Source organism: Rattus norvegicus, chromosome 17 (genome assembly GCF_036323735.1).
Source record: "Rattus norvegicus strain BN/NHsdMcwi chromosome 17, GRCr8, whole genome shotgun sequence".
In the NCBI taxonomy this organism is placed as follows: Eukaryota; Metazoa; Chordata; class Mammalia; order Rodentia; family Muridae; genus Rattus; species Rattus norvegicus.
The window spans coordinates 77,369,165-77,397,163 of NC_086035.1; the positions used below are offsets into that span (position 1 = coordinate 77,369,165).

At 45.0% G+C, this 27,999-nt stretch overlaps 1 protein-coding gene across 2 annotated transcripts in view; it reads left to right on the top strand.

Annotated features, from left to right (window-relative positions):
- Positions 1–27,999, top strand: part of Cdc123 (cell division cycle 123) — a 44,284-nt gene that overhangs the window by 789 nt on the left and 15,496 nt on the right. For both annotated transcript variants that reach the window (XM_063276027.1, NM_053877.4), the window contains exons 2-7: positions 2,519–2,590; positions 10,418–10,475; positions 11,014–11,046; positions 17,373–17,468; positions 20,264–20,370; positions 27,728–27,776. In XM_063276027.1, the coding sequence (XP_063132097.1) occupies positions 2,519–2,590; positions 10,418–10,475; positions 11,014–11,046; positions 17,373–17,468; positions 20,264–20,370; positions 27,728–27,776 (415 nt within the window). The remainder of the gene's footprint in view (positions 1–2,518; positions 2,591–10,417; positions 10,476–11,013; positions 11,047–17,372; positions 17,469–20,263; positions 20,371–27,727; positions 27,777–27,999) is intronic.

Genomic DNA, 27,999 nt, shown 5'->3' on the forward strand with positions numbered 1-27,999 from the left:
GTCTGTCTCAAGCTCCAGTTTGGTAGCGTGTATAGGTTGCATTGCTACTGATGGTCCAGTGTTCTGAGAAGAAGCAACCCTCCTGGAAGGAAAGTGGGGTCGTTATTTGTTCTCTAGTTCTCTGGCCTAGAACTAGGAGTCTGTTCAGGTTTGCAGAATGCCATTGGTGAATTTTTGCATCCTTTATCCTGTCATTCAAATGCAAGGGAGCCAGGAGATTTTCCCCAACCATTCAAAAGCAATCATGAAATCTGAAGGACGTAGGTAAGGCTGTCTCTTTCGTTGGCTAATAGGGGTTAGGTCAAAGACCTTGGGTATCCACGGGTAGGTAGGATTTTCTACAGTTTGCCTGTAGATCTACTTAGATTGCCACTTATTTGGACACTGGCTATCTCTCCCTTTTCTTTCTGTCCTCCTTTGAAACTATGGAGGCTTGGAAAAGCACTTTCGGGCTATTCAAAAGACATTTCCTTTCCATCTTGCTATGCAAACATAGAATCTATTTCTAGTTATACATCTTGTAATGGGATTTATAGTAACACAAAAGAAGGTAATTCTTGTATTTGAAGATGACCAGTCACAGCAAAACAAAAGGAAGAGTTGTTACCAGAGTAGTAACTCCTGTCTACCCCAAGTTCTCTTTTTCAGTTGATATTAAGTTACATAATTAAGAGTAGGCAGTGGGTCTGAGATGATGTTTGGGTTATTTCTCTGGTGTTGGTGTGACAGTTCACTTGGGAACTTGCCAGTCAATGTGCAGAATATACTTTTTTTTTTCATTTTTTCTGTTGTTTTTTTGTTTGTTTTTGAGAAAGTCTGGTTGTTTTTGAACTGCTGACCTTCCTAACTCAGCCTTCCAAGTGCTGGGGTTACAGGCATGTACTGCCATTCCCAGCCCTGTATAGAAAAAAATTTAAAAGCTGTCCTTTGGTTTCTCTGTAACTGTCTGTCATAACCTCTGGCATAGTTCCTTTGCCTTACGCAGAATAAGCAGTGATTAAGAATTAGACGATTGAGTCAGAGCACTCTGTCTGGCTTTGAATTCTGGTTCTATCAGCATTTTAGGCAAATTACTTAATCTCTCTAAATCTCATTTAAAACCTAAAAATTTAATAGAATTGTCATGAGCATTGCCTAAGAAAAAATACTTAAAATGCTGCCGTTCTTTTGTAGCACATAGTGAACACACACAAAAATGCTGCTTGCTACCTTTTGGATTTAATAAAGCCTCATTAAAGTGAATCATTTAATTTACTTAAGATGTATGCCACATATATGTAGATACAAAGGTGGCAGAGAGAAGGAAGTAAACCAGTGTCTTAGTCAGGGTTTCTATTCCTGCACAAAACATCAGGACCAAGAAGCAAGTTGGGGAGGAAAGGGTTTATTCAGCTTACACTTCTAAGTTGCTGTTCATCACCAAAGGAAGTCAGGACTGGAACTCAAGCAGGTCAGGAAGCAGGAGCTGTTGCAGAGGCCATGGAGGGATGTTACTGGCTTACTTCCCCTGCCTTGCTCAGCTTGCTCTCTTACAGGACCACCAGCTGAGGGATGGCCCCACCCCCAATGGGCTGGGCCCTCCCCCACTTCATCACTGATTGAGAAAAATTGCCTTCACCTAACAGTTCAGGACAGCCCTTCTACACTGCAGACAGATCAGGTGGAGTCATATGGCTGCCTGCTTGAATGGTTTATTTCAGTGCTCAAAACAGACATTTCGGCTCCTGACGGAGCAGCCTTACTTTGTGTTTACCATTTCTGGTTCCGAGATGATTATGCCAATTCATTTTTAGAAATTAATGTATTTATTTTCCAGAATTTTATGTATGTATACAATGTATTTCGATCCTATTTACTCCCTGTTTCCCCCTTCCACTTCTGTCAGGTCTAAGGAACAGGGTCCACCTCTCAACTTAGTGATGCCCGTGTGTGTATGGGGGGTAGGGCTTGGGGACTCACCTGAGAAAAACGACTTTCTTTCCCACAGCAGGCAGTTGTCAGGTAGCCCTCAGCTAGGAGCAGTGCTGAGAGTTCCTGTTTGTGCTGGATCTGCCTGGCCTGATCTTTAGGTGGCAACCAGAGCTGGTGAGGGCAGCGTCACATCAGATCCAGAAGACAGCAGCTCACAGGGGGCGTCTCTGTCCTCTGGCCTCCACCCACTCATGAGCAGTGTTCCCTGAGCCTCAGTGTGAGGTGGATGGAGCTGTCCCATTGAGAAGTGAGCATCCCACAGACACTCATTCCCGACACCCTGACCAGCTATGATTTCTCTCTGGTGTCTGGGTTCGGCTAGTCTTTTGTTTTCTTCTTTTACTCTAAGAACTACTGTGGCCATTGTGTAAACTGCGCTGTGTAGTCATATCATATGGTTCCTGGTCGTACTTCCTGTTAAAATTAAAATAATGTAAATACTTCTTTATCTTTACAAATGATTATAAAATGAGTCGTGTGAATCTTTTCTCTCCACTGTGGCCGGTCCTTCTGAATGATGCCTTTTTTTGGTGTATTTTTTCCCCAGTGTCATCCTCCCGCTTCCTCAGAATGTGAAAGACTATTTACTTGACGACGGGACTCTGGTGGTCTCAGGAAGGTGAAGTATACGAGGGAACAATTCTCTTTCCAATATAGAATTTATATCGGTTCAATATAAAGTATACGAGGAAACAGTTCTCTTTCCAATATAAACTTTATATCGGTTCTCTGGGAGTTTCACACCATGTGTCTCAGTCACACTCATTCCCAGTCTGAGTCTTCCTCCCTACCCCTGTGACCTCCCCCAAGAAAAAGGGGAGAAAAGTCCAATCTGTGTTATCTAGGTCCTCACTGGAGCATGATCAAACTCTCAGTGGCCTGCCCCTTAAATAGAACTGAGTCCTTCCCCTCCACCTGCCCCACCCCTCGATCCCAGGGAACCATCAGTTGTGGAGAGCAACACTTCAGCATCTTATGCTTTTTAAAAAGAGTTCTCTTCGTGGCTTCCTTTCTAGGCCAGAACACCATTCATTATAATCATAAAGGAGCAGCGAACTGATTACATCTCAAGGTTTTTGCATGAGTAAATAGATTAGCCTGGGCACACCTTCCTTTTCACCCAGGAGGCAGAGGCAGATGGATCTCTGTGAGTTCAAGGCCAGCCTGGTCTACACAGCAAATTCCAGGCTAGCCTATCTCAGAATAAACACATAAGCAGGGCCTGGAGATTGGCGTTTCTGTTCTCATGGTTGTACAAGTACTCCTGAGCCACCTCTGCCACAGAGTTCTGTCACCCTCCCGTGCTGGCCTGAAGTTTGCTGTGTCTTCCAGGTTGGTCTCCAGCTTTGGGTCACTGGTGTCATGTCCTGAGCACTGAGATTTAGAGGCGAGCAGCACCCACTTCAGCATTTTGCCTTTCAAAGATGATTCACCACAGCTCCTCTGAGCTTTAGCAGATGCTCCAGGAGTCCCTTTAGTTTTCCTTCAGACCTCTGCTGAGATTGAAAGCTTTACCCTCACTCTTTTCAGTGGCTGGACAGTAACTGCTGTACATGGCTCATCCCTCAGCCCCTCCTGTTTTGTGGTGGTATTGATATCCACCGTTCCCTAACCGAGTACAGTCTGATGAGAACAGGAGCTTTCTTGCCTGGGCTCTTGCAACAGCAGTGCCCGACGCCTCAGAGATGCTGACAAGCGCCTGTGGAGTGCTCCCTGCGCTTGTGATGGCAGTGTATCTTTTCAGTAATGTTAGCATGAGCTTTACTTAACTTTTACTTTCGAGTTAAATTTTGAGACATGGTGTCTGTCACTGTGTTGCCCAGGTAGGCTACATAGCCTTTTTCTCAGTCTCTTGATTGCTGGGATTAAAGATGTGTGGCACCATGACCAACTTGGCCTAGTTACTACCTGCTGGACTTCTAGTGTAGGTTTCTGGATGGTATTTCTGGCTTCTTAGCATTGATAACCTCTTTGTTTATTTGTTCTTTGTTGTTCAAGAGTGAGTTTCTCTGTGTAGCCCTGGCAGTCTTGGAGCTTGCTGTATAGACCAGGCTGGCTTTGAACTACGATATCCGCCTGCCCTTGCCTCCTAAGTGCTGGGATTAAAGGCATGCGCCACCACCACCCTGCCATTGATAACCCCGATATGATCTGAAATAGTTAAAGTACAGCTTCACTAACTTGGTATAATTAAAGGCTAAGGACCCTAACATTCCCTAAGTGTACTTAAAATAGATATGTATGCATGTGCATACTATATGTGCGTGTACCTACATACATGTATGCTCATATATCTGTTTTTAATGTGTACACTACATGAGGTGATAGTGCTGTTCCCAAGAGCCATGCCGTCCTCTAACAAAACCCGTAGAGCTATGTTAGGGTCCTTCCTGTCACGGTTAGTTTACGTTCTGAGTCTAGTCTCTTGTAGTTAAAAGGACACTGCTTTTCCCAAATGAAGTATGTATGAAAATTCCCAGTATGGACCCCTGACATTTATAAGTTTCTGTGCTGTGCATGAAAGACCCTCCTGTGTTGATTTTTCACCAGTCAGGTGCTTGCACGAGTCTCAAGTATTGGCAAGCACCATGTGGGGTGAGCACTGTGGGTCGGTGCTGTGTGACAGTGAACAGTGTGGGTCGGTGTTGTGTGACACAGTGAGCAATGTGGGTTGGTGCTGTGTGACAGTGAACAGTGTGGTTCTGTGTTGGGTGACAGTGAACAGTGTGGTTCCGTGTTGTGTGACAGTGAACAGTGTGGGTCGGTGTTGTGTGACAGTGAACAGTGTGGTTCTGTGTTGTGTGACAGTGAACAGTGTGGTTCCGTGTTGGGTGACAGTGAACAGTGTGGTTCCGTGTTGTGTGACAGTGAACAGTGTGGTTCTGTGTTGTGTGTCAGTGAACAGTGTGGTTCCGTGTTGTATGACACAGTGAACAGTGTGGTTCCGTGTTGTGTGACAGTGAACAGTGTGGTTCTGTGTTGTGTGACAGTGAACAGTGTGGTTCCGTGTTGTGTGACAGTGAACAGTGTGGTTCCGTGTTGTATGACACAGTGAACAGTGTGGTTCCGTGTTGTGTGACAGTGAACAGTGTGGTTCTGTGTTGTGTGACAGTGAACAGTGTGGTTCCGTGTTGTGTGACACAGTGAACAGTGTGGTTCCGTGTTGTGTGACAGTGAACAGTGTGGTTCCGTGTTGTGTGACAGTGAACAGTGTGGTTCCGTGTTGTATGACACAGTGAACAGTGTGGTTCTGTGTTGTGTGACAGTGAACAGTGTGGTTCTGTGTTGTGTGACAGTGAACAGTGTGGTTCTGTGCTGTGTGACAGGGAACAGTGTGGTTCTGTGTTGTGTGACAGTGAACAGTGTGGTTCTGTGTTGTGTGACAGGGAACAGTGTGGTTCCGTGTTGGGTGACAGTGAACAGTGTGGTTCCGTGTTGTGTGACAGTGAACAGTGTGGTTCTGTGCTGTGTGACAGTGAACAGTGTGGTTCTGTGTTGTGTGACACAGTGAACAGTGTGGTTCTGTGTTGTGTGACAGTGAACAGTGTGGTTCCGTGTTGTGTGACAGTGAACAGTGTGGTTCTGTGTTGTGTGACAGTAAACAGTGTGGTTCCGTGTTGTGTGACAGTAAACAGTGTGGTTCCGTGTTGTATGACAGTGAACAGTGTGGTTCTGTGCTGTGTGACAGTGAACAGTGTGGTTCTGTGTTGTGTGACAGTGAACAGTGTGGTTCCGTGTTGTGTGACACAGTGAACAGTGTGGTTCTGTGTTGTGTGACAGTGAACAGTGTGGTTCTGTGTTGTGTGACAGTGAACAGTGTGGTTCTGTGTTGTGTGACAGGGAACAGTGTGGTTCCGTGTTGTGTGACACAGTGAACAGTGTGGTTCCGTGTTGTGTGACAGTGAACAGTGTGGTTCTGTGTTGTGTGACAGTGAACAGTGTGGTTCCGTGTTGTGTGACACAGTGAACAGTGTGGTTCTGTGTTGTGTGACAGGGAACAGTGTGGTTCCGTGTTGTGTGACAGTGAACAGTGTGGTTCCGTGTTGTATGACACAGTGAACAGTGTGGTTCTGTGTTGTGTGACAGTGAACAGTGTGGTTCTGTGTTGTATGACACAGTGAACAGTGTGGTTCCGTGTTGTGTGACACAGTGAACAGTGTGGTTCTGTGTTGTGTGACAGTGAACAGTGTGGTTCTGTGTTGGGTGACAGTGAACAGTGTGGTTCCGTGTTGTGTGACAGTGAACAGTGTGGTTCTGTGTTGGGTGACAGTGAACAGTGTGGTTCCGTGTTGTGTGACACAGTGAACAGTGTGGTTCCGTGTTGGGTGACAGTGAACAGTGTGGTTCTGTGTTGTGACACAGTGAACAGTGTGGTTCTGTGTTGTGTGACAGTGAACAGTGTGGTTCCGTGTTGGGTGACAGTGAACAGTGTGGTTCTGTGTTGTGACACAGTGAACAGTGTGGTTCCGTGTTGTGTGACACAGTGAACAGTGTGGTTCCGTGTTGTGTGACAGTGAACAGTGTGGTTCCGTGTTGTGTGACACAGTGAACAGTGTGGTTCTGTGTTGTGTGACAGTGAACAGTGTGGTTCTGTGTTGTGTGACACAGTGAACAGTGTGGTTCCGTGTTGTGTGACAGTGAACAGTGTGGTTCTGTGTTGTGTGACACAGTGAACAGTGTGGTTCTGTGCTGTGTGACAGGGAACAGTGTGGTTCCGTGTTGTGTGACAGTGAACAGTGTGGTTCCGTGTTGTGTGACAGTGAACAGTGTGGTTCCGTGTTGTGTGACAGTGAACAGTGTGGTTCCGTGTTGTGTGACACAGTGAACAGTGTGGTTCCGTGTTGGGTGACAGTGAACAGTGTGGTTCTGTGTTGTGTGACAGTGAACAGTGTGGTTCCGTGTTGTGTGACACAGTGAACAGTGTGGTTCCGTGTTGTATGACAGTGAACAGTGTGGTTCCGTGTTGTATGACACAGTGAACAGTGTGGTTCTGTGTTGTGTGACAGGGAACAGTGTGGTTCCGTGTTGTGTGACACAGTGAACAGTGTGGTTCCGTGTTGTATGACACAGTGAACAGTGTGGTTCTGTGTTGTGTGACAGTGAACAGTGTGGTTCTGTGTTGGGTGACAGTGAACAGTGTGGTTCTGTGTTGGGTGACAGTGAACAGTGTGGTTCCGTGTTGTGTGACAGTGAACAGTGTGGTTCCGTGTTGTGTGACAGTGAACAGTGTGGTTCCGTGTTGGGTGACACAGTGAACAGTGTGGTTCTGTGTTGTATGACAGTGAACAGTGTGGTTCCGTGTTGGGTGACAGTGAACAGTGTGGTTCCGTGTTGTGTGACAGTGAACAGTGTGGTTCTGTGTTGTGTGACAGTGAACAGTGTGGTTCCGTGTTGTGTGACAGTGAACAGTGTGGTTCCGTGTTGGGTGACAGTGAACAGTGTGGTTCTGTGTTGTGTGACAGTGAACAGTGTGGTTCCGTGTTGTGTGACAGTGAACAGTGTGGTTCTGTGTTGGGTGACAGTGAACAGTGTGGTTCCGTGTTGTGTGACAGTGAACAGTGTGGTTCTGTGTTGGGTGACAGTGAACAGTGTGGTTCTGTGTTGTGTGACAGTGAACAGTGTGGTTCTGTGTTGTGTGACAGTGAACAGTGTGGTTCCGTGTTGTGTGACAGTGAACAGTGTGGTTCTGTGTTGTGTGACAGTGAACAGTGTGGTTCTGTGTTGTGTGACACTACTCCTGAGGAGAAGGAAGCAGATGTCTAGTCACCCCACAGAGGGCACTGATGACAGACCTAGGTCCAAGTTGGTGAAACAATTTGCTTCATTGGAGCTACTTAGAAGAATATGGGTGAGGGATTACTTACAGAAGCAGAAATCACTTAAAGACAGCTGCATCACCCTGGAGCCCTAGAGCATAATACACAACCTGCAGGCAGCTCAGCAGATTAGAGACTACCTCAGTCAGGTAGTCTGGCTGTCTCTCAGGTAGCCCTGTTGGTTTGTCTCCACAGCTCAGCTTGTTTCTATTGTAGCCAGCTGGCCTTGGTTAAAAGTGTCTCACAGCAGTTCTTACAACTTATACATGCTTGCGCAAGGGAGGCCTAGTGAGTCTGGTCAGTTTCATAGACTTCCTGGACACTTTGAGTTGTTTACTTCGATCTTACTTAATTCGATCTTCAAGAGAAAAAGGAAATATGGTTCAACATGACGTAAGTTAGCCAGTGCTGGTTCAAACTTCTAGAGTCTAACACCAGGCAGTTTATTTTAGATGTATTACATTACAATTTTGGAAAAAAGTTTCAGGTAACAATGATCTCAAAAGTTTAAGGTGTGACTGTATGGAAATCTTCTGCAAAGTGCATGTGACCTGTACCATAAAGATGGATTCTATAGCATAACAGCCTAGGATCTGGCGTGGTCATATAGATAGCATAGGAGTTCAGCAGGCTATAAAGTACACATGACATCTCCCCTAAGGATGGGTTCTATTGACAGAGAAGCAATGCTCAAAATAAAAGTCAAAATAAAAGGGAGGAAGAATATGGGATAAACATTAATAGTCTGGGGGGTTTGGGTGTGGCCTGGCCCTGCGTATAGCAGATCACCAGGCTATTAACAACATGAGTACCAGCCTCCTGGATGGAAAACAGGTACACATGTCCCTTCCCTTGAGGACAAGCTTTTTTTTTTTTTTTTTTTTCCCCCCCCGGAGCTGGGGACCGAACCCAGGGCCTTGAGCTTGCTAGGCAAACGCTCTACCACTGAGCTAAATCCCCAACCCCGCTCACTGTCTTTTAATATGCTCTAAGGTCCCATGTCATTCCGGTTTGTGCCCTTTTTTTCTAGGTAAATAGCCCTGGGATTTTCTGTCCTATGTTTTATATTGCATGATAATCATCTTGATCCTGTATTTATTGTGGCATAATACCACACCAAAAACTCAGTAGCTTAAACCAGGGCCCTTTTTGTTTTATTGTTGATTTCCCAATGTTGTCTCTTACACTGCTGTGTCTCTTACACTGCTGTGTCTCTCACACTGCTGCGTATCTTGGTGAGCAGACTCACTGCCAGCTGTGTCCCTGACCATCTTTCCACGAGTGTGTACATATCAGGCAGCCTGAGAGGGAGACAATGCCTCCTTCCAGATAAGAAGGTTACATATGGCCCCTGGGTTATACCTGGCGCAGGTCCTTAGATCCCTTTGTAAAAGGTGCAGCTCCTTAAGAATTTGTTTGTTCACGTCTCCTGCAAACCTGGGCCACTCTGTGCTGTCCTGTCAGCCAAGAGTAAATGATTCACAGGGGAAACTCATGCTTTCTGCTGTTCATGAGAAACAGAGTCCTTTGTTTTGGAGTCAGGAATCTCATGATATCTCCTGGTGCCAGACAAGCTGTGGGAGGTGCTCTTGTTGGTTTATACATACAGTGAAAATCTGATCTTTCTTCAGAGGAAGACTTCCTGGGCCTATCTCCTGTTGTCTTGTTAATGACACATGGATGTAGTCATTTGGTGAACAGCCTGTGGTGGTCATCGTAAGATGGACTTCCTCACACACCTGACACTTAATGCTGTCATGTGGGTCTTCTTTCCCATGTAGACCTCCTTATCCTCAATAAGGCTAGCCCAGGCTTCCTAACAGAAGCTGTAAAGACTCTGGTGGCCCGGTGCAGAACCAGGTGGTCCTGTGTAGGATAAGCTCCATGGGTCAGGATGAGTCTTGGTGATGGTCTGAATAGGAGGGATGAGGAGATACATTTTGGGATGCGATGGGAGGGAAAGGAGAATAACCCTAAAGAGAAACATGTGGCAGGTTGTTGGGCTGGCCTGCCTGCCTCCTTCCCTCTCTCCATCCCTGCATACACGTGCTTCCTTGTGTAATTTAGTGTAGATCCAGATTATTGTCGATGCCATCGCGTATGCTCAGTTTTCCCTGTTTGAAGAAAAGATCTTCAGAGAAACCCTGTCTGGAAAACAAAGCAAACAAACAAACAAAATCAGTAAAAAAGACAAGAAAAGGCCTTGGTTTTGCCCTCAGTTCTGTTCCACTGGCTGAGTAGATGGCTCTTCTGTTTCTTCTGTCTGTCTGTCCTTATCTTGTCTGACCTTCCATATCTGCTACCACTTTCTCAAATATTTGGGCAAAGTTGTGGATGGTTCTTTCAGCACTAGGAGGGATGGCGTCTGGGTTTTTCTTTCTGTTTTCAGTGCCTTTCGAGCAGCCAGATGTTCTTATTCTCACATCTTTTATTGGCAGATACTCTCATTAATTCATATTTTTATTACCTCTTGTCTTAAGAAGTGAACATTTATTTTATTACTCATCATCCTAAAGCTATCTGCTTTGTCTCTATTTTATTTTACTTTATAAATTCAATACATTTGAAATTAGGACTTCATGTCAGCAGGGTATTTTCCTCACCTAAGGTTTTGCTCTATGTTTTCTTAGGGAAGACCCACCAACATGCTCTCAGCCAGACAGTGGTGACGAAGCAGAGGAAACACAGGTTGGTAGAGGATGTTCTGTATGTCTGTCCTCATTCTAGCAGTCTCTGAAATGCTTTCCATAGATTGCGCGCGCGCACGCACGCACACACACACACACACACACACACACACACACACACACACACAGTTATGTGTGTGGTGTATGACTTTGTGTACACTTGTATGTGCTCCATGCATGTGCACACAGCGGCCAGTGAAGGACACCCAGTGCCCTGCTCTGTTTCTCCCCACCTCCCTTCTCTGAGGCATTCTCTTGCTGAACCTGGACTCCCTGTTGTTGAGCTAGGCTAGCCCTGGCCGGCCAGCCAGCCCCACTCCAACAACTTGGTTCTAAGCACGTACTTCTGGATTTCCCCACGAGGATTAGAACTCAGGTCCTCATGCTTGAGTAGCAACTGCTTTTACCTACTGAGCCACCTCCTCCTGCACTAAGCTCAGGGAAAGATGTCTCCTGTGCGTCATCTTCAGATAGTGCCCTGCCTTTGTTATTCCAATATGGCATTTAATTGAATGTTTTCTTTCTGTCTGTTCATGCAGTGGTCCGATGATGAGAGCACAGCCACACTTACGGTAAGAGCACAGCCGCACAACATGGGGCAGCCTCACACTGTCACGTGAGAGGACTACGTGCCTACCTCTGGCTTGACAGGTTTGCCTGGGTAGCTTGCTGTCTGTGTGGTCACTTGCCTTTGTAAGAAATAACTTGTCACTGTTTGACAGCAAGCACTGTTTGCCTGCTTTCCCCTCTACTCACAAAAGAAATATCAGAAAGTAAAATTCAATGCTCTGCTTGCCTTTGTTAGATGCAATCAAGTCAAATATTAACTCTGAGGATCCCAGTGAGTGGGAATTAAAGTGGAAAGTCAGCATTGCCTTATTCAAGGATAGTTAGATGACATAAAGTTATTCCTTTCAACGGAGACTCAAGTACCACTCAAAGGTTCTCTCTGTGTTGATTGAAGAGAGATCCTTTCAAGGTTATGTGAAAAAAAAGTGGAGATGTCTAAAAGTGGTGTTGTTCACCATGCCATCAGGTGCAGAGATGGGACATTGATGTCCTGGTCACTCTGGATGCATGGGTATCACACTTACATATAGAAATCCCATCCCGTTCAGTGTGGTCCTGCCATACCCAGGCCACTAACTTGGGCTCTATGAGACAATGGTGGATATTTGACTCCTGCCATCAGAGGGTTTGTAAACAGAAGAAAGGATGATTTCAGGCAGTAGGTAGATGCCAGGATGTGAAAGCAGAGAGAACAGTTAACCTGAGGCATCCAGAAATGCTTAAATGGGAAGCAGCATGTGGCCAAGATTCTTAAGATACATTCTTTGAATTCTTTGAGAATTTCATACCTACATGCAGTGTATTCTGATCATATTCATACCTGCCCCCTCCCCCCACTAACTTCTCAGACCCCCTCCCATCCCATCAGAACCGTATGTCCTCTTGTTTTGGTTACTTATCCACTCAATGCTGTGTATATACTCGGGTGTGGAACCATCCACCCATTGACACATCTGACCTGGACCTTAAAGGGGATAACGGTGATTGGTGTGTGGGCTCACCTTTAAGTAATATAGATGGATAGATACGTATGGAACTTAACTCAGTTTGTTCCTCTGCTGTAGCCAAGTATACTAGATACTTATTCATTCATTAGTATTTATTTACTGTGCATGTGTGTGCAGGTGCACATGTATATAGGTGGGCATGGCACACGTGCATGCGGATTCCAGATGACAACCTTAGGTATCATTGTTAGGAACAATATCCATTTCCTTTGAGAGAGAGTCTGTCATTGCTCTGTTGCTTACCAGTTAGGCTAGGCTAGCTCGACAGTAGACCCCAGATTTCCCAGATTCCCACCTCCCTAACTAGGGGATTCTAAGTATGCGCCGTAGTGTGGGCCTTGAGTTTTCATGTGGATTCTGGGGATCCACTCATGACAAGCAGGACCTCTGCCTACTGAGCTGTCTCCCCAGTGCCTTGCTCCTAAACTTAGTTTCTTGGTTAATATAAAGCAATGGTGGTGTCATGACGTCTCCACATCTGTATGTCATTACACTTCGCTGTTCTTCATCTTCCCTTGTCTTCTCCCCTCTCCGTGGTGCTCCAGTCTTCTCAGATAGCCCCCCTTTCTTGTCACATGGATCCCATTCCTACTGAGTAATTTAGAAATAATAGAACTTTATTTCTCAAATGAAGTCTAAGAACAAGGTGCACATAATGTCTGGGGAGAGCTTATCTCTGCTTCAAGATGGCACCTTATTTCTGTGTAAGGCTTATTCACGTTAAAGGAGGCAGGAGAGTTGAAAAGCCAGAAGACTGATGCTTTTATGAAACTTTTAACTATTCATGAAGGTGCAGCCCTCATGATTTAACTTCCTAAGGGCCATACCTCCTAATGCCACAGTGGTTGGGATTAAGGTTTGACAGGAATTCTGGAGAGATACAAACATTAAAATAGAACAGTGGAAACTGGAGAGATAGCTCAGTGGGCAGAAATGCTTACCACTAATACGGAATTCCTGGGTTCAGTTCCCAGCAACTATGTCAGGTGGCAAACAACCACTTCTAATTCCAGGAGATTTCATGCTTTATGGCTTCGGCCTCCATGGGCACCTACACATGCATTGTACATAAACTTGTACACTAGACAAATAAATAGGTATCTCTTAAAATAAGAATTCTCCCCGCCCCCACCAGTGTGTGTGTGTGTTTTCCATACTCCCGTGTACTGAGAAGGTGCAGAATCAGTCACATTTATCATGGTAGCAGGGAGCGTACTTCATGCCTTTACGCTGGCTTTTGAATACCATTCTCCACTAACCTGAAACTTCTTAGAGAAACCCAGGAGTGAAGTTGAGACAGTGAAATGGTCCACGGTAACTTGCTGTGTCAGAAACTAAGGAAGTGGAAGAGAATAATGGGAACATGGCAGATGCCAGAAACCAGCTCTCTGCATAACTTCTGAAATACCGAGGTCACGAACAATGAGGACAGGAGCAAGAGGAACTGTCAGAGAGTGTAGGAGATCAATGAGACACGGCACCTAACTACAATGGATGCCTCCAGACTGGATTCTAGATAAGGAAAAAGGTTCTGATTTTCTTGTCCTGTAGAAGACTCTGTTGGAACAGTGGGCATGCTTTAATACCATCTAGAGATTAGACAATAGTGTTTATTTCTGTAAGCCTCTTGACTGTGATGATTTTTCTCTTTTATAAAAGTAAGTGTATATATATATATATGTTTATCTATACTTATCTATATTTATAAATATAGCTATCTATATCTGTATTTAGGAGTATAGGGACTTAGTAATTGCCGTGTGATCTAAAACAGCATGGAAAAGAACTCATTACGAGATGTAACTAGAAGTAAGTAGGCATGCATAGAGAACAGGGTTTGGGGAACAATGGTGAAGCACGTGGGTGAAAAGAAGAGAGAATCTGTGTAAATGGTGAGTAAGCATTCTCACCAGCCTGACATTAACCATTCAAATAAAATAATAAAATAAAAAGCTAGTGGATATTTAAGGATTAGGCTCTCCAGGTAGATGGGCGACAGGAACACTCAGGGATGGGAACTCTTAGTCGAGAAGATACTGAAGATGGGTCTAGGGAAGGAAAAGCCACAGTAAGTCATTCTCCAGTATAACTAAAATGAGAGCACTCCTCCCCAAAGGCGGGGGAGGGAGGGAGGGAGAGACAGTGTGAGGCACAGGCATATGGTCCGAGCACTCAGGAGGCTCAGGCGTGAGGATTGCAACCTGGAGGCCATCCTGGGCTAAAACCCTTGTCTCAAAAACAAAGAGGGAAATAATAATCAAGATTTCAGAATCATCATGGTGAACTTATAGTTTGGAAATATAGCTTAGAGACACTGCAATTTAGATTCATCTCAGTGACACTCCTCTAAATCAACTCATTCAGAGTGTGCACAGGGACTGGAGAGGAGGCTCGGCAGTCAAGAGCACTGCTGTAGTTCCACAGGACCTAGGTTTGGTTCCCAGCACCCACATGGCAGCTTATAGCCATCTGTAACTCCAGTCCAGGGGATCTGGTACCTTCTGGCCTCTATGGCACTAGACTTGCATACAACACAGTACATACATACATGCATGCAGGCAAAACAGTCACACACAAAACAAAAAATAAAATAAAAAAATAAAAGTATGCATAGCAAGTGATAGTATGATAGCAAGTGACATGAAACTTAGAATTCCATACGCATAGTGTAGGGTTAAAGTCATGAACGTAGAATATACACCAGTTTTAAAATGATACTCAGGGTCTTCATTCCTCCTAGTGATTTTTTTCCCCATTAGGAAATACACAGCTTCCTATAACAAGGCAAGACTTCCAGTGGAGAGATTGGGACACCAACCCAGCCATAAAAGCTTAGACTCACAATTTGTCCTGCCTACAAGATGTACAGGGATAAAAGATGGAGCCGAATTCAAGGGAGGGGCCAACCAATGACTGGCCAGCTTGAGACCCAGGTCATGAGAGAGAGCCCAAGCCTGATACTGCTGAAGATACTCTGTTATACTTGCAAATAGGAGCCGAGCATAATCATCACTAGAGAGGCTTCGTCAGAGAGGTAACTGATGGGAAAGATGCAGAGACCACAGCCAAGCATTAAGCGGAGCTTGGGGAAGCCTGTGGAAGAGCAGGGAGGCAGGATTGTAGGAACTAGAGGAGTCAAGGATACCACAAGAAAATCTGTAGAATCAACTAACCTGGATCCATGGGCTCACAGAGAACATACACGCAACTGACATAGGTCCTCTGCACATACGTAACAACAGTTGTGCAGCTGGGTCTTCATGTGGGACCCTATGTGGGAGCAGAGGCTGTCTCCATTGCTGATGGATCCCTTTCCCCTAACTGGGCTGCCTCGTTTTCCCTCAATAGAGGAGGCCCCTAGTCTCATGCAACTGGATATGCCAAGGTTGGCTGATATCCATGGGAGGGCTCCCTTTATCTGAGGAAAAGGAGAGGAGAGGTAGATGGGGTGAGAAGGGAGGTGAGAAGGGAAGTGAGAGAGGAGTTCTGGGAGGAGAGGAGGAAAAGGAAGCTGCAATAAATCAGGATGTAAAGTAAAATAAAATTAATAAAGAAAAGAAAAGAAATACACAGCAACACCTGGCCGTGGTGGGGCACACCTTTAATCTCAGCACTTGGGCAGCAGAGGCAGATGGATCTCTGAGGCAGCCTAGTCTACACAGCGAGTTCCTGGATAGTTAGGGCCACACAGAGAAACCTTGTCTTGAAAACTTTTAAAGGAAAGGAAAGGAAAGGAAGCAAGGAAGATAGAGAGACAGACAGAGATAACAGTTAACAGCTTTGTTTGACCAAAAAAAAAAAAAAAAAAAACAACAACAACAACAACAGTAAAGTAAAATAAGAACACAGAAAGGTTTAAGTCTTTCAGACACAATGTTTCAATCTCAGAACGTGAGTAAATACAACTTTTATGTACGTTTTGTGGTTCTTTTTAAATCATTATTATTCTCTATTCTCTTATTTATTACATCCCAACTACAGTTCTTCCCCCCTTCTCCTCCTCCAAGTTTCACGCACACACACACACACACACACACACACACACACACACACACACAGAGCATTTTGTGGTTCTTAAAAAACGATTGAGACCACAAAAAAAAAAAAAAAGAAAAAAAGAAAAGGAAAGAAAGAAAGAAAGAAAAGGAAAGGAAAGAAAAAAGGAAAAAGGAAGCTTACCCTTTCTGAGTGAATGGTACAGCGTTCAGGTTAGAAAGGCAGCTGGTAAGGTCTCAAAGTCTAGGGATAGCAAATGAAAGTGTGTTTTTAGGTTGCTCACAATGGGAACATTTTCCTGGACAGCTCACTGCTATCCATGTTCAAAATCAGCTAATTGAGCTGTGAGCTCCAAACAGTGATAGTAGTGTAGTCTGTTTGTAAGTAGTTTTCAGAGAATAAATCGTGATTCCAGTGTAGATACAAAACTCTTTGGTTAACATATTTTCAAGATTTGATTCCTAACTCCTGGAGGAACCAAGCAGGTATTAAAACTGGTTCAGAGAGAGTGTAAAAAGACAGTGATCAGGAGTGTTGAGACAATGTAACCCTCTGGGAAGGCAGAGAGGATGCCTAATCCCTTTCAGACAGGATACCCGTGGGCTCTTTCTCAGCATTATGAGTTACCTACACTTTACCAGGTTCACAGTTCAGGGATAGTGAAAAATCACAGAAGGGTGTGCTGTAGGGAGACTTTATCTTTTAAATTTTTCTGTAGGATTCATGGTTTAGTGTTTCATAAGGTTGAATGACTTTGAGGATTTGAGGGAAACAGTCACATCTTTTTGTGCTGAGGGGTTAAACGTGGGTCCTTATGCTTGCTGTGCAAAGCTATCCACTGCCTTACCCCCCAGTTCTTCCCCCTCGCCCAGACTCTTAGACACAGAGTATCATGTAGACCTATCGGCCTTGAACTTGCTGTGTAGTCAAGGATGTCTTGAGCTCCTGATTCCTGCCTCTCTTTCCATACAGTGGGACCCCAGGGCATACGCCGTCACTTGGCTTTAGGTGCTGGTGTTATGTTAGTGTTCAGAAAGAACCACTGATTTGATCCTCATGTATCATGTACTTGGTGACATCTGTGTTTTCAGACATGTGGGTTTTGATTGTTTTGGAAAGTACTGTTTAAGAAGATGATTATTTTGTTTCTCTTTCTGGCAAACAATATTTTTTTGGTCATTTTATTTAATTGAGTGCAGGAATAGGAACAATAATTTGTATTATAGATGATGCTATTTTTAATAGCCTGACTAAAATGTTGAGATCATGAGTTCCGTGTCCCTTCCAGTGATGTTGACTTGCTCACGATTTGTTCCCATCTATAGGCACCCGAGTTTCCTGAGTTCAATACTCAAGTCCAAGAAGCTATCAATTCGCTGGGGGGCAGTGTCTTCCCTAAGCTTAACTGGAGTGCCCCAAGGGTAAGATGTAACGAAATCTCACTGTTTGAGTAGTTGTTTGGTTTGTTCTTTATTTCATTTTATATTCCCACAGAGGATCTAATGTACCTTCCACTACATTCCTAATTTCAGAAAAAAAATGCCATTGACATTATTATAGTTTTTCCTATGTTGTTTAATTTTGTTGATTTTGTAGCTTGTACTTTCTGTGAAATACTATATATTCTGCCAAAAGACAGTTTAACCTCTTGTGTTGCCAACTGGACTAGAATTCTGGGTCTGTTCATCGTCTGCGTTCTTTAAAACATCACCTACTCAGTAGAACAAGGCTTTCTCTATTGAAAGCACTACTCAGTATGTTGAACCAGAGCGACAGCACCGTGGGTAAAGTGCTGCCACCTCGCCAGAGGACCTGAGCTTAGTCCCAGGGACCCACAAGGCAGGAGAGAGCTGACTGTTGAAGGTTGTTCCCTAACCTTGTAGACACACACACACACACACACACACACACACACACACACTCACAGACACACACACACACATACACACACTCACAGACAGACACACACACTCACAGACATACACACACACAGGCATGCACACACACACACTCACACAGACACACACACATACTCACACACACACTCACATATACATACATACTCACAGATACACACACAGAGACACTCACACACACTCATACACAGACACACACACTCACACTCACACACACACATATACACACTCACACACACATACACACACATATACACAGACACACACATACACACTCACACACAGACACACACACACTCACAGACACACACATACATACTCACAGACACACAGACACACACACATACACACTCACACACACACACAGACACAGACACACAGACACACACACATACTTATAGACACACACATACTCACAGACACACAGACACACACATGCACACATACACAGATACACACACACAGACACACACACTCACACACACAGACACACACACTCACACAGACACTCACACACACACTCACATATACATACATACTCACAGATACACACACAGACACACACACACTCACACACATGCACATATACACACATACACATATACACACTCACAGACACACACACATACCTATACACACACTCACAGACACACGCACACATTCACACACAGATACACACAGACACACACAAACACAGACACACAGACACACACACTCACAGACACACACGGACACAGACACACAGACACACACAGACACAGACACACACACACAGACACACACACAAACACAGACACACACAGACACAGACACACACAGACACACACACATGCACACACACATATACACACACAGACACAGACACACACACATGCACACACACATATACACACATACTCACAGACACACACACATGCACACACACAGACACACGCACAGACACACACACTCACAGACACACACGGACATACACACACAGACACACACTTGTGCACAATGGCAGGAAGTGTAGGAGTCACTTACATATTTGTAGGAGTTTCTCCACATATTCGGTGTTTGCTGTGACTTTCCTTTTGCAGACACCCTGCCTCACCTGAGGTATACCACTATGATCACTAACATTTTCTCACTCCATATTTCCCTTCCTTAGACTCGATACTTGCATTACTCTTTATTCAGCTGTGTGCTGTGCTGTGCACATCCTGATGCTTTTGTGGAATTAAATATGATATTGGGTATACTTCCTTTAACCAGATGTTTATTGTCCTTTTCCTTGGGAGAAATTATAAAGACATCATGTAGAAGTTTTTAAATTCACTTTTAGTTTCTCAGTCAACTTTTCATCTATCTGAATAATGTTTTAAATTTCTTTGTTTCCCACTTAAGCTAGGAAGATTATTTCTGATTTTTAATTCCTTATGCACCTGTCCATTTGGTTATGGGATGATTGTGTGCACCCGTGCTTTCTCCATGCAGTGTGGACAGTGGGCAGTCTTGGTTCATTACTGGTGCTGTCAGCGTGTAGCTTAGCCTGTCTGTAGAGTGTAACTTCTTCACACTGCACTGAGCCCGGTTCCTTTCTGTGCACGTCTCCCGCGCAGCCCAGCTTTAGGTTGCGATGGTGAAACTGTTTCACTTTCTTCCTTCCTGATCAGGGTCTTGACTGCCCAGAGCATCCAACTTCAGGTGCTCGTTGGTCGTCTCCTCCAACAGGAAGGATGGAAATGTCCGCTTTTACTTTGGAGAGTAGCTGCTTCTCCACTACTTGAGTGTTTTCTCTGACCTGTGTGACTTCATTAACCCCATCTTAGTGTGAAAACCACTGGAAAGTGTTTGGCCCTGGTCTGAAGTGTGTGGGTCCTCCTATCTCAGTGTGCACAACTACACTCTTTAAAAATATTACACTCGTTTGTTTTGTGCGTATTCTTGTGCGTTGCATACTTGGAGGCCAGAGGACAATTTGTGGGACGTGGGATTGAGCTCAGGTGGTTAGGGCTGGTGGAAGTGCCCTTATCTGCTGAGCCATCATGGCCCTCAGTCTACAGAACTGAGTGTCTGGCATGCTCTGGTCCTGCTGTTTGTTGAGAAGTGCAATGTGGCATCTGACAGCTCTGTTACACTTTCCTCGGCTGTTTCCTGTAAGCCCTGGAGGTGCTGTGCACTACTGCTCTCGAGTGTGTGCACGTGCGTGTGTGTGTGTGTGTGTGTGTGTGTGTGTGTGTGTGTGTGCGCGCATGCGTGTGTGTGTGCCTGAGCTGCGCTCGTGGGATGCGTGCTAACTCACGCTGTTTATCCTTCAGGATGCATACTGGATAGCAATGAACAGTTCTCTGAAGTGTAAAAGCCTCAGTGACATCTTCCTGCTTTTCAAGAGTTCGGACTTCATCACTCATGACTTCACACAGCCGTAAGTGTCCTGTGGGTGGCTCTTCCCATTGCTCACACTCACTCTCGTGCCGCCCGTAACAGTTCTGCATCGTGAGCTGCGGCATGGCCCTCAAATGACGATCAGAGCAAACTTCTCTTTTTCTTCTAAATAAATGCTGTACAGTGGACATGCCTAACTGTCAAGATTTTATGTACAGTAAACATGTAAGTAATGTTTCCTGTTATAAAATTCAGGTATGCTTATAATAGAAAAACAAAATTCATAACTACTGATGAGGAAAAACAGGAAAGTGTGGTGAGCAAGCTTCATAAGCAGTTATGTATATTCTGGGTTTCTTTTCATTTGGAGATATAATGTAAATGTAAATATTATTTACATTTTTCACATATTTTTATTTTGTGTGTTAGTGTAAGTGTCACAGAGAATGTGGAGGTTAGAGGGCAACATAGAGGAGTTGGTTCTCTCCCACACTGTCTGGCTTCAGGGGTCAAGCAGGTTCTCAGGCTCGGTACCAAGGGCCTGGGAGCCATCCTGCCAGCCCGCCTGCCCCATTTTTCTTAATATTGGACTTGTTTGTTTTATGTATGTGGCATTTTACTTGCACGCGTATGTCTGTGTGCCACATGCATGCCTGGTGACTTTGGAGTCTGGAGGAAGGCATTGGTACCCCTGGAGCTGTAGACGTTGCCTGCTGCTGTGTTGGTGCTGGGAATTGAACCTGGGTCCTCTGGAAGATCAGCCACAGCACTCTGTGGGCTGTGTCTGCTGCTCTGTACTGTACCATGCTGTTTGGACAATTCTTTCCTCTGTAAAGCCCTGCAGTAAAGATCCTTAAAGTAACCGCGGGGCTACACTCAAAAGCACACAGTTGCTGTGTCTCTCGAGGCCTCTGCTTGACTGAGGAACTCAATCTGCTGCCGCCGCTGGCTGCCTGCGCGTGCGCCCTTATTTCCTCTGTCCCACTCGCAGAGAAGCTATTCTAGACATCCCTTGCCATTCTTCTAAACACCAGTTACTTTAGCTAAACCAGCCAGTAAACTCAGCTTTAAGCTACAGAAATGCAGTGTGTGCGTGAGTACACACACGCCTGTTGATTGACCGTGTGGCTGGTTGCCTGGTTGGTTGGTTCTGCCAGTCACTGCCTCAGCCTCAGCTCCTCTTCTGAAGGAGATCCCAGCATGCCTAGGCAGTTCAGTTGTCAGTGTGTGATTGGCATGCGGAGGCCTTACGCTCAGTCTCTAGCATCGTAAAAACAGCATACAGAGGCAAGAGTGTTAGGCAAGCATTTCTGTGGCCATGTATTTCTGGCTTAGAGAAATCAACAAAACTCAAAGCAAAACGAAACACTGTCCTTATGGTCGGTCACTCTGGCACAGGAGTCACTGGGGGCTGATGACCCTCATCTGTCAGTGGTTTTACATTTGTACTCTGTAGATCCCTCCAGACACTGTGAGCTGCTTTCACTTAGCGCTCGGCCTTTGAGGGACTTCAAGACCCAGGTAGTTTCAATCAGGCCTGATTGTGAAGCACGGAGTCTGGAGAATGCAGATTCTGTTAGCTGCCAGGTGAGAACAGCCGGAGGGTCCAGCCGGTGTCCGCCACAGGCAAAATGTTCTGTAATTGCCTTTGTCCTTCACTTGATGACTGTAGACAAGGTGCTTTAAGAAGAGGAGGTTGAATTACATGGCTTACCATGACTCTGCGTGGTATTTGCTGACTGCATTGTTTGTCTGCACATCAGGATTCTCTGCGATATACTTACTGCTTACTACACTTCGCTTATTAATTATTTTATTGATTGTCGGTTCAGTATGAAAACAATGCACCTAATGTTCAGTTAACACTTAGAGGAAAAGCCGTGTGCGTAAAAGAGTAAATCCAGTCATGAAGAGAAGTAGATTTGACCAGGGACTTTTTTTTTTTTTTTTTTTTTTTTGCCTTAGCAATGTACACTTAGCTACATTCAACATAATACTTTTCTTAATAGTATCACAAAACTGGTTATTACAGGAAGTCACCCACCATCTGCAGGGGATTTGCCCATAGACCTGCAGTGGATGCCTGAAGTCAGAGATAGTACTGAGCGCCATATGTATTGGCTTTCTTTTCCTATATGTATGATAAGTTCCACCTTTTCACTTCCAGAATGCACGCTGTGGCTTCTCTTGGCAGGTTTGACTTGCTGGAGCTTGGGGTTGTTATTGTTGTACAGTAGAGCTCCTTGACCGCAAATACTGCAATACCCAGGTCATCCAACTGGTAATAAGACAGTTACTACACTCCTAGCACGTGTAGTGTGTCACAAATAGACACTAGGTACACTAGGGAGGGTTCTCGTCTTGGGCAGGGTGAAGCAAGGCAGCGGAATGCAGAGGGACTTTTAGTTTAAACTTGAAAGTTATTTCTGAAATTTTTAAAAATAAATGATTATAATCACAGGCAACCAAATTGCTGGTAAGACTTACGTGATCGCAAAAGAAGCTCAGCGAGTTTCAGGTGTCAATTTCCTGTGTGTGGGTGGGCCTGACATCACCAGGCCCATATTATTTTCCAGCTTCACGTATTTAGATGACCGTGCATATGATTTAGGTCGTGCCTTGATTACTTTGTGTTACAGTGAAGCACTGCGACTGAAGAAGGGCTTCCCTTGGGTTTCTGGTCCATGATGGCCGAGTGGAGGCATGCTGGCAGAGCAACTGAGAGCTCTCATCTCAAACTACGAGCAGGAAGCAGGGAGAGCTAACGGGGAGTGCTGTAGAGCTTGAAGACCTCCAGGCACACACCTGATAGACACCGAGGACAGGCCTCCTAAGCTGTCTAAACAGTGCCACTAGCTGGGGACCAGAGAGGACACTTCTGTCAAACTCTGATTTTTTGAGAAAATATGCATTTTGTCTCTTTGGAGAAGAGATTTATGATAATTCTGATCCCCCTTACTTCACGTTTATTTTCCCTTTCTAACGGTAATTGAAAAATCTAAAGAAATGGCATCTGGTTGTCAGAAGAGCTATGCCACCAAAACTGGATTCCCCCTTGCTCAGAGTTTGTCGTTTGTTTTCTGCCCGTGCTTTAAGTTTCCTTCCATAGAGTAAGTCCTTGTTTGATGTGAAGCACGGTGTTGTAATATTCCCTTTTTTCTGAAGAGAGAGTTATTACTGTGTCAAGTTGCCCCATCTTCTGCTCAAGCTGAGCTCCTGGACAGTTCCTGATGGCCTTTCTCTTCAGCCTCGACTGTCTCAGCAGCACCTTCACCTCTTACCCATCTGGTTGATTATCTCCAGAAGAAAATGCTTACCACAATAACCTCCAATACCACATATGTTCTGAAACTACTCATTTAAAACATACATGAACCTGTTAAACCTGTTAAAAATAATGATACGGGTGGAAGAATGCAAACGCGCATTAAATGTATTCTTAGGTAGTGATGTGATGACTAAGGGTGGGATTGGTGTTTGTAGGACTCTAGAAGCGTTCTTTAAACAACTGAGGCTAGGGAGATGGATCAGTCGGTAAAGCACAAGCGTGGGGACCTGAGTGTGGGTCCCCACAGCACACATGAAGCTGGATGAGGCTGTCCTTCCTGAATCCCTGGCACTAGGGGTGAAGGACGAGACATGTGAGAAGCCCAGAGCTTGGTGGCCAGCTAGGACAATCATACAGTGCCTGGTCCACAGTTGGTGCAGGTGTCGAGGGAAGATGAGACGTGGCCTTGTTGAGGGAGGTGTGTCACAAAGCTAACATCAGTTATGGTGTCTCTCTCTGCCCTGTGCTTGTGTTTGTAAGCTCCACAGCTGTGCCTGCCTGGTTGCCGCCATGCTCCCCGCCGTGATGGTCATGGTGTTTTGTCTTGGCAATGGAAAAACAACCGAGAGGCTTATTAGAGAACTCAAGGTCTTGTTTGTGATTTCATTCCTGACACTGGTTCATTGTTTCCTTCCTTCCTCTTTCCCTCCTTGCTCTTGCTTTTTTTCCTCACTCTTCTTTTCATTTTATTTTCTTGCACACTGTTCAGGCTAGCCTGGAACTCATTATGTAGCCTAGGCTAGCCTAGAGCTCATAATAGTGCTCTGGGTCAGCTCAGGTCATGGTGCACATCACACCAAGCAGTTCCTGTGTTCCTAATGTAGGTTGCATTATTTGTCTGAGACATAGATTATCTAACCTAGAATATTCTACTTGTCTCTCTAGTGGTTGGTGTCAAAACATGGGAACTCCATTAATATTCTTAATGCTTCTCGTGCTGGTCCTTGTGGGGAAAGGGTAGTTATTTTTAAAGAACAATTGAGGTAATTTTTATTAACCTGACATTTCATGACCTTAATTTTGATCAACATAAAACAACCTGTAAGCTTTATTTCTGCTTAAGGGAGTTTAAATGTATCAAAGTTAGTTTTGAAGCGTAGCTCCTTTGGGTAACACACCTTAGCTGAATTGAAACAAGGGTTTTCGCTTTTAAGGAAAATGAGGTCTTCAGGTAGCACCTCTGGGCAGCAGGGCTAAAACCTCTGGGTAGCAGCGTGTGTTAAAACAAGTTTCCTGACTTCCTTATGGAAATAAAATTTGATTAGTGGTAGATTGTATTTTTCTTTTTCAACACTGATACCACTTGAGGCTAAAGTCTTGTCTGTATGTGTGTTATGTATTTCTCTCTCTCTCTCTCTCTCTCTCTCTCTCTCTCTCTCTGTGTGTGTGTGTGTGTATGTGTGTCTGTCTCTGTCTCTGTCTCTCTCTCTCTCTCTCTCTCTCCCCCTCTCTCTCTGTCTCTCCCTTCCTCCCTCCCCCCAACCCTACCCACTAAATTTAGCCTGAGGGTTTTAAGCTTTCCCCACCTCCGTCCATGAGGAGACAGTGTGGCTTCTGACTGAGTGTGTCTTTCACACTTGCTACTCAATAGTGCGAGGTACACAAGCATTCACTACTGTAAAACAGAAGATCCACAGAAGCTTAATAAAGCACACTGTGCCTTTCTTCTGAACTAGGTTGTAGATGAAATCATTTGGTTCCCAGTTATTAGTGGTTATAGAAATCTGCTTTCTCTGGATCTCAGCCAGTCAAGTAAACCAAAATTGTCACTGTTTGCAATGTAAAAACAAACGATCGCAGAGTGCGAACACAGCCACACTTTCCCCGAAGTAAAAGACTTTACACTTGGGTTTGGGTTCAAATGACTCGATGCTCCCTTTTCTCAAATTGTATCCAAGGCTTTATGCTTGCTAATCATGAAAGTCTATGCCTGACTACTCGCCATCCTCAAGACAGCCTTAAAAAGATTTTTCTGTGCCCGAGAATTTCTGTGCTGTCATCGGCAGAGCTCTTTCTCAGCACGTCTGTGTTAGCTGAATCCTGACTGCTGTGACAAAACTGGAGAGGAGGAGAGAATCTCGTTCAGCTCACGATTCGTGGCTTTAATCCCAGGAGTTGTGGCCTGGTGGCTGTGTGCCCACAGTGAGGCAGAGCGTTATGGTGGAGAGGTGCCCACCTTATGGTGCCCAGGAAGCAGAGACAGGGAAAGGGAGTATGACTCGGTTGACTTCAGACACTCACCCCCACTTTGGTCAGGTAGACCCCACTGCTAGAGTTCCCACGCTAATGGCTGGAGCCAAGTATTGAGTACATGAACTTGTGAGGGACATCTCACTTCCAGCCGTAGCACCTGCAAAGCGGAAGTGCTTTTCTTTTCTTTTTTTTTTTTTAAAGATTTATTTATTTATTCTATATGAGCACACTGTCGCTCTCTTCAGACACACCAGAAGAGGGCATCAGATTCCATTACAGATGGTTGTGAGCCACCATGCGGTTGCTGGGAATTGAACTCCGGACCTCTGGAAGAACAGTCGGTGCTCTTAACCGCTGAGCCATCTCGCCAGCCCCTGGAAGTGCTTTTCATGCTCATCTTTCCACAGATGTGTACCACACATCATACGTGATGTACATGTACAAGCCATTTCATAACTATCTTTTTTTTTTTTGCTCCCATTTTGTCAAACTCTCTCTGATAATTTATGCCAGTGTTAATTAAAGATAAAAGTGAGTAGCTGCTGAGGGCCGCATCACCTGGGCTTTCCTCCTTGCCTGACTGTGGTAACGTACAGGCCCACAGCAAGTTGGGGAGGCAAAGGATTCATTTCCTCTTCCTGCTTAGAGCCATTATCCAGGGACGCTAAGACAGGAACTAAAGCAGAGGCCATGGAGGGGCGCTGCTTACTGACTTGTTCCCCATGGCTTGCTCAGCCTGCTTCCTTATGCAACGGAGGACACCAGCCCAGGGATAGCATGACCCACAGGAGACTGGGCCCTCCCTTTTCAACCATCAATTAAAAAAATGCCCCACAGATGTGCATAGGCCAATCCGATGGAGGCAGGCTCTTACTACTGCTCCCTCTTCTCAGGTGATGCTAGCTTGTGTGAAAGTAACACAAAATAACCAGCACTCCATGTCCACAACTTTCACCCCTCCTCATAGCTGACAGGCACCAATGGGTGGTTTCCCTTTGCTCACAGTGGATCCCCTTTCTCCTTCCTCCTCTCCCTCCCACACATGACAGCAGTCAGATGCTTCCTTGTTTTTATATCAGAGTATTTTCTATTATTCTCCCTGGTGTTCTGAAATGGGGTGTGTGTGTGTGTGTGTGTGTGTGTGTGTCTGTGTGTGTGTGTTTGTGTGTGTGTGTGTGTGTGCGTGCACGCGCTAGCTTTCTCTGTCATGCCCCTTAAAGGACATTGGAGTCCTAGGTGATTTTGTGGTCCTGGTGCTGGTCCAGTGCTTGGCACAGATGGACATGAAACAGTCCTCAGAAGGGGGTGCCTAATGGAGGGTTGGACTGTTCTCCAATGTCTTCTGAAACGACAGCCATTGTGGCTTTCTGTGGCCAAGCTAATGTCCAGGGAGCAGTCCTTGGTGTGCTGACTCACCCTCAGGGTGAGCGCTAAGGTGGATAGTGGCTTCCATCCTACCTTCATTGTAGGTGGAGTGCAGCCACGTTGCAAGGCTCTCAGAAGCAGAGTGATGTCATAGAACAGTAAGCAGCCTGCGGACTCAGCAGGAGGACAGGCACTGCGAGTGGACAGTTTTCCTGTCACTCGAGCTGGACAACCTGAGCTGTGTGCTCCTAGCTTATTGGCCAAGCCGTTTTGAATTTTAGATTCTTTGCCCATTGACAGAAAAATGGAGATTATCTGAGCTGCTCATGCTGTTTTGAGGATTAAATGAGACTGCATAGTACTTAAGGCCAAGTAATGCTCAGTAACTACAGTTTGGATTGGCATTAGTCCTTTGTTTCTGGATACTTCCTTTGGAATCATATTTTCATATTGCTTAGGAAGATGAATATGCATAAATTAACAAAAACTTGCATTTTTTTTCTCTCCAAAGGTTTATTCATTGTAATGATGATTCTCCAGATCCTTGTATAGAGTACGAGGTAAGTGACTTTTTCACCTTTATAATATTGAGAATCCTGGACAAAGTTCATGGAATAGAGCTGCTTATTTGTAAATAAATTTTAGTCTCATTTCTCTGGGATATAAAACTGCTAAATTTAAATTCTTAAATTTTTAAATTTAAGACCATATACTATTTAGTTGGGGCATGGTGGGCATGTTGGTGCACGACTTTAATCCCAGCCAAGGCAGGCAGATCGCTGA